Source organism: Mobula hypostoma, chromosome 14 (genome assembly GCF_963921235.1).
Source record: "Mobula hypostoma chromosome 14, sMobHyp1.1, whole genome shotgun sequence".
NCBI classification, from domain to species: domain Eukaryota; kingdom Metazoa; phylum Chordata; class Chondrichthyes; order Myliobatiformes; family Myliobatidae; genus Mobula; species Mobula hypostoma.
This window is the reverse complement of record NC_086110.1, coordinates 4,837,848-4,858,923: the sequence shown is the minus strand read 5'-3', so window position 1 is coordinate 4,858,923 and position 21,076 is coordinate 4,837,848. Positions and strand designations below refer to the sequence as shown.

Below are 21,076 nucleotides of genomic sequence, written 5' to 3'. Positions count from 1 at the left end.
ACACAGTTTTCCAGTGGACTGGGTGACTCTGAGAACATGGGATCCAGTGGGTTTAGAGGGAGCGTGGGATATGTCACCTGGTGATTTATAGACTTCAAACATTACCGATTTTTCTCTCTCTTCCCAAAACCTGCCTGGCTTGTTGAGTATTTCCAGTATTGTTCTTAATTCTGATTTCTGCTTTTTGATTTTGGATTTAAAATATTGTAATTCGATGTGTGCCTAGAATACTGTGGCAGATAGGGCTTTGAGTTGTGGCATGAACTTATTTTTGTGATTGCTGTCGTTAAACTCTTCTGTATTTTGCACCAGACCAGGAGACGAACTGTCATGAGTAACCACACCAGCACCCACATGCTGAACTTTGCCCTGCGGTCTGTGCTGGGTGAGGCTGACCAGCGAGGTTCTCTGGTGGCACCAGACAGGCTCCGCTTTGACTTCACAGCCAAAGGAGCTATGAGCACGCAGGAGATAAAAAGATGTGAAGAGATAACAAACAAAATGATTCAAGATGCCAAGGTAAGGAGAACCAATTTTTATTTTAACTATTTTCCAGTTAACTCTTTAAATTTAAAGCACTGGTCCACTCCACTTAAAACTCAGGTCCATAGAGATGTACAAGATGACAAGAGGCATAAAGCAAGTAGACAGCCAGGAGCTTTTTCCCAGTGCAGAAATGACTTATACGAGGGGGCATAATTTTAAGGTGATTGGAGCCAAGTATAGGGGGTTGTCAGAGGTAAGATTTTTACACAATGAATGGTCAGTGCATGGATCACCCTGCCAGGGGTGGTACTAAAGGCAGATATAAGAGGGACATTTAAGAAACTCTTGGATAGGCACATGGATGATAGAAAAATGAAGGGTTATGTAGGGGGGAAGGATTAAATTGATCTTGAAGTAGGTGAAAAAGGTCACCACTGCTGTAATGTTCTGTGTTCATGAAGAGTCTCTGTCCAAACCATTGACTGTTTATTCACCTCTATCGACGCTGCCTGACCTGCTGAGTTCCTCCAACATTGTATGTGTTGCTCAAGATTTCCAGCATCTATAGTATCACTTGTTTTTAGGTCCATAGGAATTGCTTTTTCAGCATAAGATGAATCTCTAGAATGTTCTATTCCGGAGAGTTATTCCGGCTAGACCATTAAAGTATTTAAAGTGAAAGTAAATTGGAAGATTGGAGAATGGAGGCTGATGAAGAACTGGCACTGAAGAACATGTGAGGCCAGCATGGATCAGCCGTGGTCTGATTGAATGGTGGAGCAGACTTCAGGGGTCTGGTGACCTACTTTTACTCCTGAGCCTTGTGTTCAGGTAAATAAATGGGTATGGTGGTGGACGAATGGGTAATCTGGTCTCCGTGGGGATTTATTCTGAGTTGCCCAGTTCTGTTTTAGGTTTGTCTCTGAACCAGATAATGTCACGTAAGCAGTTGTGACATGACGCATGGCGTGGCTGCACCTGAGTGGAAGCATGTTGGCTTCAATAAGTCTCCCCCATTGCGCTACTTTCTGGGGGAGGTGAGGTATTGACAGCTTCAAATGCAGGCGTATGGGTTGAAAGGCTTTGCTATCTTGCGTGTAAAGGTCCCATATCATAACAGGTGCCACTTATCTCAGTTGCACAATATGCAGTTACCTACCATTAACGGTTATCCTTGTTGGTAATTAATGTGAGAAATAATACAACAGTGGGAGTAGGTATACTAATGTTGGAAAACAGTAGAGTAAGCTCGAGACAATATCCATCTTCTCCAAAGCCTAAAGAGCTAATTCTAGCTGCTATAAGGGAACCTAGAGACCTCCGAAACAATACCTGATCCACAGGACCCATTTCCTCAAGTGGTAAAGACTCACTGTAAGTTCTAGTGTTGCTTATCTTCATTCTGATACTACACAAGAAAGGAAATGAAAGTTTATTTCATTTGTAGGCAGGATGTGTAACAACTTCATGTATTTCCTTCCAGCCAATTTATGCCATGAATGCTCCCCTTGTTGCTGCCAAAGCTATTCAGGGACTTCGTGCTGTATTTGATGAGACGTATCCTGACCCAGTACGAGTGGTGTCCGTGGGAATTCCAGTGGAAGATATGGTAGCTGACCCATCGGGACCAGCGGGCTCTGTCACTTCAGTGGAATTTTGTGGTGGAACGTGAGTGCCTTGTTAGGATTTTAAAACCAGAGCATTACACATAGCTCAGAAAATAAGGAAGCACTGTTAAAGTATTTTTAATAAAATTGTACCCCATTGATATAATATTGGGAGCATTGTCCGGGGAACAGGGATAAGTCTTCCAACCTTTTGAAATTAGTCTATCATTAAATGAGTTCTAACTGATCATTGAGCTAACATTTTAATGGAAAGCCTCCAACCTGATGGCATGAACATTGATTCCATTCCCCATTCTGGCTTCCTCCTTACCCCTTCTCTTCTCCTCTCCTCCCTGTGGAGCCCCTCCTTCTTCCCTTACTCCCTTACTTTCATGGTTCACAGTTCTCTCTTATCAGATTCCTGCTCCTTCATACCTTTCCCTCTTCTACCTATCGCCTCCCAGCTTCTCATTTCGTTCCCCATTCCCCACCCACCACTGTTCCCTTTAATTTGTAATGACCAGTGTGTGCAAAAATCTTGAGCTGTGCAATTTTTTGCCCAGTGACGACAACATGTGTCCACTGAATAATATTGTAAATAAAAACCATCTAAAAAAGCCAGTTCTAATGCAGACAGAGCTGGTTGTGGATTACAGGAGGAAAGGAGATGGGCTAACCCCTATAGACATCAATGGATCCGGGGTTGAGAGGGTAAACGGCTTCACGTTCCTCGGCATCCACATCACCGAAGACCTCACGTAGTCTGTACACACCAGTTGCATGGTGAAAAAGGCACCACAGCACCTCTTTCACCTCAGATGGTGAGGAAGTTTGCTATGGGCCCCCAAATCCTAAGAACTTCCTACAAGGGCACAATTGAGAGCATCCTGACTGGCTGCATCACTGCCTGGTATAGGAACTGTACTTCCATCAATCGCAGGATTTGGCAGAGTGTGGTGTGGGCAGCCCAGTGCATCTGTAGTTGTGAACTTCACATAATTCAGGACATTTACAAGGACAGGTGTGTAGAAAGGGCCCGTAGGATCATTAGGGACCTGAGTCACCCCAACTACAATCTATTCCAGCTGCTACCATCTGAGAAACGGTATGGCAGCATAAAACAGGCTCCGGGACAGCTTCTTCCACCAGGCCATCAGACTGATTAACTCAAACTGATTTGAGTGTACTCTATACTACATTGACTATTCTATTTATTTTAAATTACTATGATTGCACATTTAGACAGAGACGTAACAAAGATTTTTACTCATGTATGTGAAGGATGTAAGAAATAAAATCAATTCAATTCAATTCATTGCAAACTCCACCGTCCACATCAGAAGCCGGTAAAGGAAATGTGGTCGTGTACGATCATGAAATATACGGTAAATTCTGGTGTATAGGCCCAGAATTTGGCCCTAAATTTTGCTCCTAAAATTAGGGGGTCAGCTTATACAGAGGGTGCCAACTTTGAAAAAACGAATACACGGAAGACAGGTCGTTGGAGGAACAACACCTCATATTCCGTCTGGGTAGCCTCCAACCTGATGGCATGAACATCGACTTCTTTAACTTCCGCTAATGCCCCACCTCCCCCTCGTACCCCATCCATTATTTATATACACACATTCCTTCTCTCTCTCTCCTTTTTCTCCCTCTGTCCCTCTGACTACACCCCTTGCCCATCTTCTGGGTTTTCCCCTCTTCCCTCTTTTCTTTCTCCCTGGGCCTCCTGTCCCATGATCCTCTCATATCCCTTTTGCCAATCACCTGTCCAGCTCTTGGCTCCATCCCTCCCCCTCCTGTCTTCTCCTATCATTTTGGATCTCCCCCTCCCCCTCCAACTTTCAAATCCCTTACTCACTCTTCCTTCAGTTAGTCCTGACGAAGGGTCTCGGCCTGAAACGTCGACTGTACCTCTTCCTAGAGATGCTGCCTGGCCTGCTGCGTTCGCCAGCAACTTTTATGTGTGTAGGTCATATTTATTGGCTGTTTTTGAGTCAAATACAAAAGAAAATACCAACGCTTATGAAATCTACACAAAGGAAAAGATCTACAAAACACATTCTGTTTCTCAATTTACTTGTACACACTGTTGTTGTCAAATATTCAGAGCTTGAAACTCTCACACTCTTCATTACCTGACTGTCCGAAAATACATCCCATTCTTCGGCAGTCACCATACCATCGTAAGGATTGTCAATTTCTGCTTTGACATCGTCATTTTCAGCTTTCCTGGCTGCCAAATCTCCATCGTCTTCTTCCCAAAGCAAATGATCTTCAGTGCCATCCAAAGCATTGCTGATGCTGCACTTCTTGAAGGCCTTCACAAAGCACTCGGCCTTCATTTCTTCCCACGATTGCACTACCCACTCGCAAACTGTAGCTAGAGATGCGGCCCCCGTATTTCCCGCTGGTGTGAATGACTGAATTCCAGACATCATTCATTTGTTCCACTGTCGAAGCATGAACTCTTTGAATGGTTCATTTAAACTCACATCTAGTGGCTGGTGCACGGACATCAAACCACCGGGGATGACTGCGATGTCCGTATTTTCAGCTTTCAGTGCTGCTTTTGTCTCATCTGACAAGTGCGCTTTGAGCATGTCGCAGACAAGTAGCGACTTTTCCTTCCTGAAACCTTCGGGACGTCGACGCTACACCTCTTTGACCCACTTCAAGCAACCCGCTTCGTCCATCCAGCCACGTTCTTGAATGTAAACAACACCCCGCGGGAATTCTTCTTTCTTTAGGAATGTTTTCCTCTTAAAAATTACCATCGCTGGTAGTTTGGTCCCATCAGCCATACACATTAACATGACAGTAAAATATTGCTTCTCGTGTCCAGTTGTTTTAACAAGGACTGTTTTCTCTCCCTTCTGATTGACAGTGCGGTTGCCAGCAAAATCAAAGAACATTGCTGTCTCATCCATGTCACCAATCAGTGAGAGCAGATAAGAATGTGCCTTTCGATGCTTGATTACAAATGATTGGAAGGCTGTAATCTTATTCTGAAGGTCGCTCGGCAACTTCTGAGCAATCTTTGTTTTTTGTCTCAACGCAAGATCACGTCTATTCATAAAGCGGGTGCACCAACTTCACGTAGCTTTGAAATTTGCACTGACCTCATGGTGTTTTTTGGCCCATTTCAAGACTTGAACTCAAATCATTTCTCTGGTAACAATGTATCCAGAATCTCCGGAGGGGAAGGCCCCAAGTCCTCGGCTTTGCTTGTTGCTCAGCGGCCGGGGTGGGGTCAAAGCGCTTGGCAGAAGATGGTGCTCAGAGGGGCTGGTCGGAGGCTCCAAGTTTTCGGACGGACTCAGAGTCCACTGCGGTCAGGTGCTTCCAATGGTGTTGCATCGGCAAGTTGGCGGCGCTTGGAGGATCATGGCGGGGAGACTTTCTCCCTTCTACCGTCTGCATGGGATGATGAGTCTAACGGGACTTTGAGGCTTTTTTTTTTACCGTGCCCATGGTCTGCTCTTTATCAAACTATGGTATTGCTTTGCACTGTTGTAACTATATGTTATAATTATGTGGTTTTGTTTGTTTTAGTCTTGGTTTGTCCTGTATTTTTCTTGTGATATCATACTGGAGGAACATTGTATCATTTTTTAATGCATGCATTTCTAAATGACAAAAACGAGGACTTAGTGTCCTCATAATCTAATCCAGACGATCACTGTTGATTCGCCCACTCTAAAACTTTTTCTTCCAGTTCTGGCCACTGAAATGTTTTCCCACGGTTTGCAGATTTCGCCTTTGGCATTTCCCTCAGCATGTCCTCTGCCTTTCTCCACTCTCTCACTTGTTTCTCGTTTACACTAAACTTCTTAGCAGCTGCAGAATTATTTGTTCCTTTAGCAAAATCAACAACCTTCAGCTTCAAGCCAGCATCATATCGCATTCGTTTTAATCTTTTGTACATGGTGGTTGCAAACTTAATACTGAGTACACGTACTGATCCCGCCACCCCATGTTATGTTTTAACGAGATTACGATAGGCGCTAAATGGTTTCATGGGAGTTACATTTCAGAGGATTCTTTACCATTGGGAACCTAAACCAAAACTTCCCTCCCTGATTTATTTATTAAGAATTCATTTATAACGCTCTACAATGTGTAGGCCTACTTTCTTAGCAGGTACTGGTTCACAAAATTTCCAGGTTCCGGATCTGGCAAAGCTGAGTACTGGCATGTGAGATCTTGTGATCTTTTCTGGTTAATTCAAAAACCTCTACAAAAGGGGTCGGCTTATACAAAGGTAACATGGAAAAGGTCACTTTTTTAACCTTGAAAATGGGGTGTCGGCTTATACTCCGGGTTGGCTTATACACCGGAATTTATGGTACTTAACATGCCAACAAGGTAAAGGGTGACAACCTTTTGTGTGCAGTTTAAATATCTTTGTGCACTAATAGCCAAAGATGTGTGTGTGTGTGTACACGTGCACCTTCTTACCTTTTCCTCACCTGGCTTCACGTATCACTTCCAGCTTGTATTCTTTCCCCACCCCCAACCATTTTATTCTAGCTTCTTCCCCCTTCATTTGAAGGATCTTTGCCTGAAATATTGATTCTTTATTCCTTCCCATAGATGCAGCCAGGCTTGCTGGTCTCCTCAGCAATTTGTTTGTGGTTTTTAATTGTGCCCAGTGTATCCAATTCATTCATTTATGTCATGAAAACAATTGCCTCAGTATCAGCCCTGGGAAATTTCAGTTCATTACTTGTGCAGAAAATTTTAATTGGATAACTCCTTGAACATCTCTATTTCAGAGAAGTTCCCCTTAGTTTACGTAATCTGAATGTATCCATTTTGTTCCAGGCATCTGCAGAACTCTCGTCATGCTGGTCCTTTTGTGATTGTGTCAGAAGAAGCTATCGCTAAGGGTATCAGGAGAATAGTTGCAGTCACAGGGTTTGAGGCACAAAAGGTTAGTGATTGTGCTTAATGAATCCTTGAGAGAAGAGAATGGATTTCCTTATAGTTGGAGATTTTAATTCTTTTTCATCTGACCAATTTTTCCAGAAAATATTTTTCAACTTGATTGAGGTTTTGCTGAAATAAGCTTTCAATTTTTGATAAGGCACTAGTTTTAAGTGTGCTGATGTAATAATGAGTTATTCCATCAGTTCATTGACTCGTTTGGAGCAGTGATGATGCTGCATTTGGGCTCAGCAAGTCTTTTTTTTATCTTATTAGGTAACCAAAGGTCTTGTATCAGTGGGGTAGAAGCCATCTTTGAGCCTGGTAGTATGTGCTTTCAGGCTTTTGTGTCGTCTGCCGGATGGAAGAAGAGAGGTTTAAGAATATCCAGGATGGATAGAGTCTTTAGTTATGCTGACTGCTGTACTGAGGCAGCAAGAAGTATAGACAGTCCGTGGAGTGTAAACTGATTTCCATGATGTGCTGATCTCTATCCAGAACTTTCTGCAGTTTCTTGTGGTCAGGTGCATATGCATAGCAATTGCCACACCAAGCCATTATACATCCAGACAAAATGCTTTCTGTGGGACATCAATAAAAATCGGTAAGGGTTGATGGGTCAAACCAAATTTCTTTAGCCTCCTGAGGAAATAGAGGCCTTGGTTGGCTTTCTTAGTCATAACATCTGTGTGGTTGACAATGACAGGCTAGTGATGCTATTACTCCTAGGACCTGGAAGATCCCAACCTATTGATGTACACAGGAGCATTTGCACTACACCCCCCTCCCCCCACCACCACTTCCTGAAGTCAATGATGTGCTCATTTGTTGACATCGGGGGCGGGGGGGCGGGGGGAGGTTGATTACACCAATTAAGATGTTGCAAGTAGTAAGAGTTCCCAAGATTTCACGATTTGGATGTCATTATCTTTTGTAGGCTCTAAGAAAGTCAGATGCTCTCCAGAAATCTCTTGATGCACTCCAGTCAAAGGTCCAAGTTCAAACTACCCCCAGTAAAGAGATCCAGAAAGAAATTGCTGACCTTACAGAGGTAAGTCAAAAATGCTAGTTTATTTTAAGATCATTCAAATAATCGTGTTCAGAACATTTTTTTAAAAGAACGTGTGTTCTTGAAAACCTGTGTTATTGTCTACAAATTTTAGAGTGATTTGCACTGAAATGGCTCCCTGCACAGGATAGAGAATTTGGAATGGTTTTACTGGGTATGTTAATCTGTGGAACCTCAATGGATTAGATAGAAGTGACTGATAATCTTTCTCATTTATGCTCGCCTTTGGGAGTTTTTGTTTCAGCTTTTTTTCCCATAAAGATCAACAATAATATTGTGTAATATTGTAATAAAGGTGACTTACAGCTTTAAGCATACAGCTTTAATAAAGCCGTTAGATGGTGGAGTAAATAAAGACTGAACAGGGTGAGGAAGCAATTTGTCAAGACTGGAAGAGGTTTCAAGGCTGAGAGAACTTGTACTCTAGCCAATTTTGGTCAAATATATCTAGTAGAGGCTTGAATTAAAACCAAGCTATCAGAGGAAGTGAAAATCTTAAAATCTACAAATACTGGAAATCTGAAATAACGGCAAAAGCCTAAAACTGTCAGCTGGTCAGGCTGTACTTGATGGGAGAAAGGGTTAATATTTGTTGCTAATGACTTTTTCCATAAGAAGTAAGAGAAAAACAAGTTTTAAGTTGTAGAGAAAACGGAGAGGAGAAAGGGAATCCAAGGGAAGGTCTGTGACAAGGTGGATAGAAAGAGATGACATATGATTGGAAGGTGTAGAGTCTCTGTGGGTTGAGTTAAGAAATGGCAAGGGTAAAAGGACCCCAATGGCAGTTGTATACAGGCCTCCAAACAGCAGCCGGCTTGTGGATTACAAATTACAGCAGGAGATAGAAAAGGCAATGTCATGATAATTGTTGGGGATTTTAACATGAAAGTGGTTTGGGAAAACCAGGCCAGTACTGGACCTTTGTAGAATGTCTAAGGGATGGCTTTTTAGAACAGCTTGTTGTTGAGCCCACTAGGGTATTGGCGCTGCTGGATTGGATGTTGTGCAATACTCCAGAGGTGATAAGAGAGCTTTTAAGGTTAAGAAACCCTTCGGGAACAGTGATCACAATATGATCGAGTTCACATTGAAATTTGCGAGTGAAATCCGATGTGCTGGTATTTCAGTGGAATAAAGGAAATTACAATGGCATGAGAGGGGAACGGGCCGAAGTTGACTGGAAAGGGACATTTGCAGGAAGGACAACAGAGCAGCAATGTCTGGAGTTTCTGTGAAAAATGAGGAAAGTGCAAGACAGATATATTCCAAATAAGAGGAAATTTTTAAAGGGAAGAAGGACACTACCGTGGCTGACAAGTGAAGTCAGAGCCAAAGTAAAAGCAAAAGAGAGGGCTTACAAGGAAGTCAGAGCTCGTGGGAAGATAGAGGATTGGGAAGCTTTTAAAAATTTGCAGAAGGAAACTAAAAAGGTATTTAGGAAGGAAAAGATGAATTATGGGAGGAAGCTGTTGACTAATATCAAAGAAGATACTAAAAGCTTTTTTATGTATATAAGGGGTAAAAGAGGCAAGGGTAGACATAGGACCAATACAAAATGATGCTGGAGATATTGTAATGAGAGATGCAGAGATAGCAGAGGAACTGAATGCGTATTTTGCATCAGTCTTCACAGTGGAAGACATCTGCAGTATACTGGACATTCAAGCGTGTCAGGGAAGTGAGGTTTGTGCAGTGAAAATTACGACTGAGAAGGTGCTCAGGAAGCTTAATGGTCTGAAGGTGGATAAATCTGCTGGACCTGATGGAATGCACCCTCGGGTTCTGAAGAAAGTAGCTGGAGAGATTTTGGAGGCATTAACAATGATCTTTCAAGAATCAATAGATTCTGGCATTGTACCGGATGACTGGAAAATTGCAAATGTTACTCCGCTATTTAAGAAGGGTGGGGGGGCAGCAGAAAGGAAACTGTAGACCTGTTAGCCTGACATCAGTGGTTGGGAAGTTGTTGGAATTCATTGTTAGGGATGAGATTATGGAGTACCTGGAGGCACATGACAAGATAGGCCAAAACCAGCATAGTTTCCAAAAAGGGAAAATCCTGCCTGACAAACCTACTGCTATTCTTTGAGGAAATTACAAGCAGGGTAGACAAAGGAGATGCAGTAGACATTGTGCACTTGGATTTTCAGAAGGCCTTTGACAAGGTGCCGCACATGAGGCTGCTTAGCAAGCCCATGGAATTACAGGGTAGTTACTAGCGTGGGTGGAGCATTGGCTGGTCGGCAGGAAATAGAGAGTGGGAATAAAGGGATCCTATTCTGGCTGGCTGCCAGTTACCAGTGGAGTTCCACAGGGGTCGGTGTTGGGACCACTGCTTTTTACAATGTATGTCAATGATTTGGACCTCGGGATTAATGGATTTGTGGCTAAATTTGCCGATGATACAGAGACAGGTGGAGGAGTGGGTAGTGTTGAGGAATCAGAGAGCCTGCGGAGAGACTTAGATAGTTTAGAGGAATGGGCAAAGAAGTGGCAAATGAAATTCAATGTTGGAAAGTGTATGGTCATGCACTTTGGTGGAAGAAATAAATGGGCAGACTATTATTTAGATGGAGAGAGAATTCAAAATGCAGAGATGCAAAGGGACTTGGGAGTCCTTGTGTAAGACACTCTAAAGGTTAACCTCCAGGCTGAGTCAGTTGTGAAGAAGGTAAATGCAATGTTGGCATTCATTTCTAGAGGTATAGGATATAACAGCAGGGATGCGATCTTGTGGCTCTATAAAGCACTCGTCAGACCACACTTGGAGTATTATGTGCAGCTTTGGGCTCCTTATTTTAGAAAGGATATACTGACATTGGAGAGGGTCCAGATAAGATTCACAAGAATGATTCCAGGAATGAAAGGGTTATTGTATGAGGAACGTCTGGCAGCTCTTGGGCTGTATTCCCTGGAGTTCAGGAGAATGAGGGGGTATCTCATAGAACCATTCTGAATGTTAAAAGGCATGAACAGATTGGATATGGCAAAGTTATTTCCCATGATAGGGTATTCTAGGACAAGAGGGCATGACTTCAGGATTGAAGGACGTCCAATTAGAACTGTGATGTGGAGAAATTACTTTAGTCAGAGGGTGGTAAATCTGTGGAATTTGTTGCCACAAGTGGCTGTGGAGGCCAAGTCATTGGGTGTATTTAAGGCAGAGACAGACAGGTTCTTGATTAGCCAGGGCATCAAAGGGTATGGGGTGAAGGTAGGGGAGTGGGATGACTGGAAGAATTGGATCAGCCCATGATTGAATGGTGGAGCAGAGCTGATGGGCTGAATGGCCTACTTCTGCTCCTCTATCTTATGGTCTTAATATGAGATAGGTTGATAAGACTCTGATGTGAGTTAGGGTTTGCTGGCAGAATTGGCTCCCTTAGGCTTTATAGAACATAGACCATAATAGCATAGTATAAGCCCTTCGGCCCACAATATTGTACCAACCTTGTAACCTTCTAAGATCAATCTAACCCTTTCCTCCTACATAGCTTTCCGTTGTTCTGTCATCCATGTGCCTATCTAAGAGTTTTTTAAATGCCCCTAATGTATCTGCCTCTACCACCATCCCTGGCAGGGCATACCTTGCATCCACTAATCTCTGTGCAAAAATATTTGCCTCTGACTTCCCCCATGCTTCCATCCAATCATCTTAAAATTAAGCCCCTCATATTAGTCACGTCTGCTCTTGGGAAACGGTCCCTGGATTCAATCAATCAATTGAATTTAATCATCTTGTTCATCCTCCTTTGCTCCAAAGAGAAAAACCCTACCTCGCTCAATCTGTCCTCATAAGACATGCTGTCTAGTCTCGGCAGTGTCCTGGTAAATCTCCTCTGCACCCTCTCTGAAGCCTCCACATCCTTCAGAACTGAACACAGTATTCCAACCAGTGTTTTATAGATCCTCACCGCTCTTGAACTCAATCCCCTGACTAATGAAGGCCTAAACACCATATGCCTTCTTAACAAGCCTATCAACTTGCGTAGTAACTTTGAGGGATCTGTGGTTATGGATCCCAATATCCCTCTGTTCCTCCACACTGCCAAGATCCTACCATCTTTTTTTCTCGGCAGGCAGCAATGAACATGAGAAGTTGTTCGTTGGTGGCACAACAGGCTGTTTTTTTCTCAATGGGCAGCAATCCACATGGGCCAGTAAAAAGAAAGGAGGTGTAAGCGGAGTGGGGCATGGTGGTCTGGCTTTGGCTCAACAGGCTTGGGCAAGTACTGGTGGAGGTTCTAAGTAAGAAAATTTTTATTTTTCTGTTGTTATATAGCTAATGTGCTGAGAATGGATCCAGAGGTGGTGGTGTATTCCTTGTGTGAGTTGTGAGAAATTTGGGAGACCTCCAGTCTCCTGGTAACTACATCTGCATGAAGTGCATCAAACTGCGGCTCCTTAGAGAATTTGATGGGGAGAAAGTAAAGTCTGATGTAGCAGTAGTCAGTGGAGTAAGGGAAATTACAGTGGTATGAGAGAGGAGCTGACTAAAGTAAATTGGAAGGAGCTGCTGGCAGGGATGTCAACAGAGTTGCAATGGCTTGCATTTCTGGGAAAAATGAGGAAGGTGCAGGACATGTGTATTCCAAAAATGAAGAAATACTCAAATGGTAAAATAGTACAACCGCGGCTGGCAGGGGAAGTCAGTTTTTTCAAGTATGTTAAAAATAAGAGAGATGAGAGTGGATATAGGACCACTGAAAATGAGGCAGGAGAAATAATAACAGGGGACAGGGAGATGGCTGATGAACAAATGAGTATTTTCTTCAGCCTTCACTGTGAAAGACACCAGCAGTATGCCTGATGTTGTAGTGTGTGAAGGAAGGGAAGTGGGTGCAGTTACTGTTACAAGAGAGAAGGTGCTCAAAAAGCTGAAAGACCTGAAGGTACATAAGTCACCTGGACCAGGGGACTGGAAAATTGCAAATGTTACTGCACTCTTTAAGAAACGAGGAAAGCAGTAGAAAGGAAATTATAGACCAGTTAGCCTGACCTCAGTGGTTGAAAAGATGTTGGAGTCAATTGTTAAGGATGAGGTGATGGAGTACTTGGTGACACAGGACAAGATAGTACAAAGTCAGCATGGTTTCCTTCAGGGAAAATCCTGCCTTGACAAACCTGTTGGAGTTCTTTGAGGAGATAATCTATCCTACTTGTAAAGAGGATGCAGTGAATGTTGTATATTTGGACTTGTCAGAAGGCCTTTAACAAGGTGCCACACATGAGGTTGCTTACCAGAGCCCCTGGTATTACAGGAAAGTTACTAACATGGTTAGAGCATTGGCTCATTGGTAGGAGCCAGCGAGTGGGAATAAAAGGATCCTTTTTCGGATGGCTGCCAGTGACTAGGGCAGGGATCAGTGTTGGGACCACTTTTTATGCTGTATATAAATGATTTAGATGATGGAATAGATATCTTTGTTGCCAAGTTTGCAGATGATACGAAGATTGGTGGAGGGGCAGGTAGTGTTGAGGAAACAGATAGGATGCAGAAGGACTTGGACAGGTTAGGAGAGTGGTCAAGAAAGTGGCAAATGAAATACAATGTTGGAAAATGCATGGTCATGCACTTTGGTATAATAAATGTGCGGACAATTTTCTAAACGGGGAGAATATCCACGAATCTGAGATGTGGAGAAATTTCTTTCGCCATAGGGTGGTGAATTTGTGGAATTTGTTGCCACATGCAGCTGTGGAGGCCAGGTTGTTGGGTGTATTTAAGGCAGAGAATAATAGGTTTGACCAGCCTTTGCCTTCTCCTTCCCACCCTCTCCCCCCCCCCCCCTTCTTTATAGGGCCTCTGTCCCTTCCCTCTACAGTCCTGACGAAGGGTTCCGGCCTGAAACATCGACTGATCTTTTCCACGGATGCTGCCTGACCTGCTGAATTCCTCCAGCGTGTTGTGAGAGAATAATAGGTTCTTGATTGGACATGGCATCAAAGGTTATGGGAAGAAGGCCAGGAACTGTGGTTAAGGAGGAGATAGAAAAAAAGATTAACCATGATTGAATGGGCCAAATGGCCTAATTCTGCACCTTTCTGTCTTGTATGAGCGCTACTGGGTGATAGTCGTTAAGGCAACTCATACTATTCTCAAGCACTGGTATTGTTGTTGCCTTTTTGAAGCAAGTGGGGACTTCCAACTGTAGCAGTGAGGGGTTGAAAATGTTCTTGAATACCCCCGCCAGTTTGTTGGCACGTTTTCAGAGCCTTATCAGGTACTCTGTCAGGCTTCCACATAGCGAGGGTTCACCCTCTTCAAAGACAGCCTAGCATCGGCCTTCCAGACAGAGATCACAGGGTCACCAGGTGCACAAGTCACTGAGGATTTATGCTCGGGTGATGATTTGGGGAGTTTCCAGTGTCTGTTGATCTGTAGACCAATAAACACTATCCATTCAGTGGTGGAAATTGGAAGAGTGTAGAAAGAAATAAATAACTACTGTGGAAATAAAACTGATAACAAAAATGGTCTCTGTCCATCCTTGTAATATCTAATCTTTGTCGTTGATTTGTTTTATTTTCAGATGATTGGCACTGCAGTCATCCCCCAGTGGCAGAAGGATGAACTGAGAGACAAGCTGAAGTCACTGAAGAAAACTATGGACGACCTGGACAGAGCCGGGAAAGCAGAGCTGCTGAAGAAGGTAATCAAATATTTGAGTTACTGCTTCCCTGAAAATAACTATTTCACTCCTAGGATTCCTTTGCTGTATTTAAAAACAATAGATGTTTTTTGTTTACGCTTGTGAATTTTGTTAGGATCATGGGTCTTCACTTGGAAAAACCAATGCTTCATAATATGTACGGATGGGTTTCATGTCTTGGGAGAGAAGCCTCAATTATTCTGTCCATGAACCTGCTTGATGAATTACTTCTATTTTTGTGGAGTGATTGACATCAGTTGCCGAAGAGAACCAATTTAAAGAATGAATAAACTTCAGGATTAGAGATTCTGCCCCTCCCCTTCACAGATCAACTACACACCCAGTTATTGCTTGAGCATGCAGTATAATAAAATGCTTCCTATCTAGAATCAATGCACCTTTATATCTGACTGATTTTTAATTTCTGTGAAGAATTTCCTCTTCAGCTGTTCAAATTCTGGAAATAAATATCTGTGCTTCATTTCAGCACAAAGCTGTGTGTGTAGTTCTTTGATAGAGCTGCTGTTCTTCCTTTGAAAAGTCTTGGGAACAAACCAATGATACACAAGGTCTTCAGAACAATGTCATTCCCTCAGCCAACTTCATGAAAAACCCACTAAATGGTTCCTTCACCTTGTTGGTTGCAGCATCTTGAGTATGGATTTGCTTTATTTACCAACCCAGCTGGAATTTTTTTTAAAAAGGTTTCTTCTCACCAGGCAGACAGTCTGATCAGTGATTCTTCCCAACCCTCTATCTATATCCCCTGTCACAGCACGGTACTGAAGACACTTTAACCACTCTTCACAGTGCTGTTTACATTGTGAATACATGATGGTATTTATTCCATATCCATACTTCTAACTTGTTCTAGTATTCTTTGTAAGACTTGAATGCTGTTTTTATTGCATGTGGTGCCAACACACCCAATTCCTAATATCTGTAAATGTAAATGGCAAAGAAAGTTGATCATTGATTCTTGATCTGATTGGTTGCAATTTATTATGTTTAGAGATATTAAGAATGGTTATAAATTTGTCTCCTGTTCCAATCTTTCCTGAACACCCTTTAATGCATCTTTTCTGGTAGTTGAACTCTTGGCCAAAGTGTACAGTTGCCTGAAGGGAGCGGAATAATATTATTGACTTCATTGACAGGTTCGGGAGAAGACCAAGCAGTTCATAGACACTAATCCAAACCAGCCTCTGGTGGTAATGGAAATGGAACCAGGGGCACCAGCCAAGGTGAGAAGGACTTTTTGGATATTGACTACATCTGTGTTCAATTGTTGGACAGTACTGGGCCTGACCACGTGTTGTTTTCACCAGGCACTGAACGAATCTCTAAAGCTGTTTAAGACGCACTCGCCTCAGACGGCAGCAATGTTGTTTGCTGTAGATAAGGATGCAGGAACAATCACGTGCTTGTGCCAAGTGCCCCAGGTAAAGTTGGATATTTGGTAGTTGCCATTTCCTGACCAAACAAACAGCCTTTCTGTTAACAGAATAAATGTGCATGTATTTTTCCTGAGCGAATCAAGCAATTCCAGCATCTGCAGATTTCCTCGTGTTTGCAAAGCAATTCCAAATATTGGTCTATGTTGGGATGTAGAGGAAATCTCTGGGGCAGGTCACAGGTTGGAGTCTGATGGTTTATACACATTTGGTGGTATGAATTGTAAGCATTTTCTATCTGCTTAATGTTTCAGTTTACAGAACTGAATAAAATCAAAACTATGTATATATAAATACCTACACTGTGCAATGTGAACAGCTCAAATTCTGGAGTGCTAAATTCTGCTAAAGGATAAAGTTATGCCACTTATTGCTTAAGTGATGCACTGGTTCTCGGGAGTGGAGTGTTATAATCTTATTCTTGGCTGAAGATGCAAGTTGTAGGGGTTATGAACTGGTAATAATTACACTCTAATGCTTCTTAACAATTATTGAAACCAAACTGTTAAGTCTCACCAGTCTTAAGTATGTCACATTAAGGCTCAAGCTTGTCACTCTCTGTCCTCCGCACTTCTGAGCCGTGACAATTAACCAGAGATGGTATTTCTACTTGTGTTTTCCATCCTGTAACCATGCACTCAATCTACCTGCCCCAGCTGAGAAGTAGGCTGGCATAGAACCAGTATCCTTACACTGTGCATGTGTCTGAAACATGGAGCTGGCCCATTGGATAGGAGTGGTTGGGGGGAAAACGGTGCCTAAAAGCATTGTTCAAAGCCACACAAAGTTTCTGTTATGTTCATTTTCCCTTCTGTTTCTAAACTTTCAGGAAACTGTAAGCAAGGGTTTGAAAGCCAGTGATTGGATTGGTCACATATCAGAATTACTGGATGGAAGAGGAGGAGGAAAAGACGTGTCTGCTCAAGCCACAGGGAAAAACATCAACAGCCTTGAAAAAGCACTGAAGCTGGCAACTGAATTTGCTAAACTTAAAATAGGAGACCTCAAAAACTAACAAGAAAATAGTTGAATAACTTGAAAGACTGTAATGGTGTGGGGATGGGTCTGGCTCCTGTGATGGCTGAATGCTCCACTGTCCACTAGCTAACGTAAAACAAAGTTGCCAACTGATAAAGAAAAATTAATGTCTCAGATTCGTTAAACAGCTTTTAAGCGACTAATCATCTTTGTCAAACCTCTGTAAATGTCTGACATTGATCAGTAAGTCTAAATAAAATGAATAGTTGTGAAAATTTGTTTTATTTTTTAAATGGTCGTAATTTATTTATAATAAAGATTTGCAATTTAAGGACACAAGATGAAGGAGCAGCCCTTTGAGTCTGCTCCACCATTCCATCGTAGCTGATTTATTAACCATCTCAACTCATTCTCCTGCCTTTTCCCTGTAACCTTTGACACCCTGACTAATCAAGAATCTATCAACCTCCACTTTAAATATACAATGTCTTGGCCTCCACAACGGTCTGTGGCACTGTTATAATTCCTCACACAACTTAACTGCAGCCTCAATACTTCTGCTTGCTGTGATGTAGAATTTGCATATTTGCCCATTTACATCAATGTGATAATAACCTTTTCTTTCCAGTGATTTTTGATTGAGCAGATATCTTTTCAACTTTAAAATGGTGTCAGTGCAAGTTCAGACATCTCCACCTGAGAAAACATATGACTTCAGTTAATGTCTGACCAAGACATAGGCTCCCCATGCAGCACTATGAACCTAACCTAGATATTTATTCATGCGTCTCTAATGTGGCTCAAACCCATAACCTTCTAACTAAGTGTTTACCGATTGAGCCACAAAAAAAATGCAGTTCAAAACATTGTATGTATTTCAAATGTCATGTCTGAACTAATTGTTCTTAGCTTCAGAATTAGCTGCTGTTTGTAATAAAACCTCATAATCAAAAATTTACCTTTGCTTCCAAGTCTTTTGTGATAGTGCTGGGCGGGAATCACCTCAGTGCAGCTCTGCAAGCTCCCAAATGACCAATTAATTCAAACTTTCACAAAGCACAGCTAATTGTCAAGGGTGGTGTTCTCAGGATTGCTGCCAGTGCTACGTGGCAGTGATGGTAAGAATTGGAGGAGATGGCAGTTGAATGCGTGGCTGAGGAGTTGGTGCAGGGAGCAGGGTTTTAGATTTTTGGATCATTGGGATCTCTTCTGGGGAAGGTGGGACCTGTGCGGATTGGATGGGTTGCACCTGAACTCGAGGGGGAGCAATATCCTTGCAGGTAGGTTTGCTAGCATGGTTTGGGAGGGTTTAAACTAATTTGCAATGGGGATGGGACCCGGAGCGATAGAGCAGTGGAAGAAGTGCTTGGAGTAAAGCCAGATCTAACATATAAAGAGGCTTTGAGGAAAGAGAAGCAGAATAAACGGTGTAAAGACAGTAAGGTAGAAGGGCTGAAGTGTGTGTACCTCAATGCAAGAAGCATCAGGAACAAAGGTGATGAACTGAGAGCTTGGATACATACATGGAATTATGATGTAGTGACCATTACAGAGACTTGGCTGGCACCAGGGCAGCAATGGATTCTCAATATTCCTGGGTTTCAGTGCTTTAAAAGGGAAAGAGAGGGAGGAAAAGGGTAGGAGGGGTGGCATTACTGGTCAGAGATACTATTACAGTTACAGAAAGGGTGGGTAATGTAGCAGGATCCTCTTTTGAGTTAATATGGGTGGAAGGCAGGAACAGGAAGGGAGCAGTTACTCTATTGGGAGTATTCTATAGGCCCCCTGGTAGCAGCAGAGATACCAAGGAGCAGATTGGGAGGCAGATTTTGGAAAGGTGCAAAAATAACAGGGTTGTTATCATGGGTGACTTTAACTTCCCTAATATTGATTGGCACTAGATTAGTTCCAATGGTTCAGACAGGGCAGAGTTTGTTACAAGTGTGTCCAGGATGGATTCCTGTCAGTATGTTGACAGGCGGACTGGGGGAATGCCATATTAGATCTAGTATTAGGTAACGAACTGGGTCAGGTCACATCTCTCAGTGGGTGAGCATCTGGGGGACAGTGACCACTGCTCCCTGGCCTTCAGCATTATCATGGAAAAGGATAGAATCAGAGAGGACAGGAAAATTTTTAATTGGGGGAGGGCAAATTATAAGGCTAGAACTTGCTGGTATGAATTGGGATGATGTTTTTGCAGAGAAATGTACTATGGACATGTGGTGGATGTTTAGGGATCTCTTGCAGGATGTTAGGGATAAATTTGTCCCAGTGAGGAAGATAAAGAATGGTAGGGTGAAGGAACCATGGGTGAAAATCTAGTCAGGAGGAAGAAGGCAGCATACATGAGGTTTAGGAAGCAAGGATCAGATGGGTCTATTGAGAATTATAGGGAAGCAAGAAAGGAGCTGAAGAAGGTGCTGAGGAGAGCAAGAAGGGGGCATGAGAAGGCCTTGGCGAGTAGGGTAAAGGAAAACCCCAAGGCATCCTTCAATTATGTGAAGAACAAAAGGATGACAGGAGTGAAGGTAGGACCGATTAGAGATAAAGGTGGGAAGATGTGCTTGGAGGCTGTGGAAGTGAGCCGTTACATATTTCATGGATATCTTGTGACTGTCTTGTGGAGATCACATGATGCAATTTTCCCACCAGTGAGGTCACATGATGACCTGTTCTCAACAGGTATATAAAAGGGAGACCCCTGATGTGACGCAGTTAGGTTTTCAGTTTAGCGTTGTGTTAGATTTGTGCTGCATATTACGCTGATGGCGCAGTTTCGATTTTTTTCGAAGCGTGTGAGCGGGAGAGGGAGGGCGAAAGGGGGAGAGAGGGAGAGAGAGACAGAGAGAGAATCCTGATTGGTCTCTCTTTGTGCTAAGTAGACCTATCAGTTTTCTCTGTGGGCGGGCTTTACAGTCGATTTAAAGGGGGGGTTTAAATTGGAGCAAAATTCCAAAATCGTCTGCAAATACATCTTTAAAAACGCACTCGCAGCATGCAAATTCTTGGGGTTTTTTTTCCTGAAGCACTTCCACTTACAGGTACATCGAAGCCCGTGATGGGCTGGGTTTAACCGTAGCCGTCTTCAGAAGAAAAAACCAACTTTAATAAATACCCGGCCACCACCGAGGTCTCGTCATAGGACAGTGAACTGTTTACCTGTGCTGCGCACTTTATATGCATTTTGAATTACACTTTATTTAGCAATATGGTAATATATTGTTTTATGTGGTGTGCGTGATATATGTATTGTGGCTGCACCGTGGTCCGGACAGAGGTGGTTTCGTTTGTGGACAATCAGCCAGATGACAATATGCCTGAACTTGAAGATACAGAACTTCTACAACACTCATTCAAATTCCCCCATTTCGATGTAAAAAAGTAAGTTCTGATCCCGACTATTGCAGGCAATATGTGTGTGTGACTACGAATGTTTATGCGATTGGACGTTGTCCGAATGGACGTTAAGTGGCGCACACCTGTAATAAGGATACACCTTATGTTTTTATTTCTTTTAGGGACCACAACATATTAGGGAGGCTAAGCGCAGGGAAAGCCGCTCAAGTATTTCACAGTTCTTATCAGCAGAAAACCAAAGTCTGACAGAGAAGGTCACTAGAGCTGAGGTGTACTTTACATCTTTCATCGTTGAGCATAACCTACCAGTCCAGGTGTGGAACCACACAGGCAAGCTATTCAGGAAAATGTTTCCTGATTCAGAAATAGCAAAAAACTACACCTGCTCATCAACCAAGACAGCAGCTATTGTGAACATGGCACATTAAGACAGAATTCAGAGGTCAGCTGTCTCTGTGAAACTGATGTCTTGCAAAATTAGCAAATTCATTGACACAGACTGCTATGAGTTTGAGACCTCCCTGAAATGAGTTTTTG

The 21,076-nt window shown here is 42.8% G+C and overlaps 1 protein-coding gene across 1 annotated transcript in view; it reads left to right on the top strand.

Annotated features, from left to right (window-relative positions):
• The window catches only part of aars1 (alanyl-tRNA synthetase 1), a 62,689-nt gene extending 44,564 nt beyond the window's left edge, over positions 1-18,125 (top strand). Inside the window, exons 14-21 of the mRNA XM_063066608.1 lie at positions 313-519; positions 1,970-2,154; positions 6,924-7,032; positions 7,963-8,076; positions 14,628-14,747; positions 15,905-15,991; positions 16,076-16,189; positions 17,031-18,125. Of these exons, the coding sequence (XP_062922678.1) occupies positions 313-519; positions 1,970-2,154; positions 6,924-7,032; positions 7,963-8,076; positions 14,628-14,747; positions 15,905-15,991; positions 16,076-16,189; positions 17,031-17,216 (1,122 nt within the window). The 3' untranslated portion in view covers positions 17,217-18,125. The remainder of the gene's footprint in view (positions 1-312; positions 520-1,969; positions 2,155-6,923; positions 7,033-7,962; positions 8,077-14,627; positions 14,748-15,904; positions 15,992-16,075; positions 16,190-17,030) is intronic.
• The last annotated feature ends 2,951 nt before the right edge of the window (positions 18,126-21,076 follow it).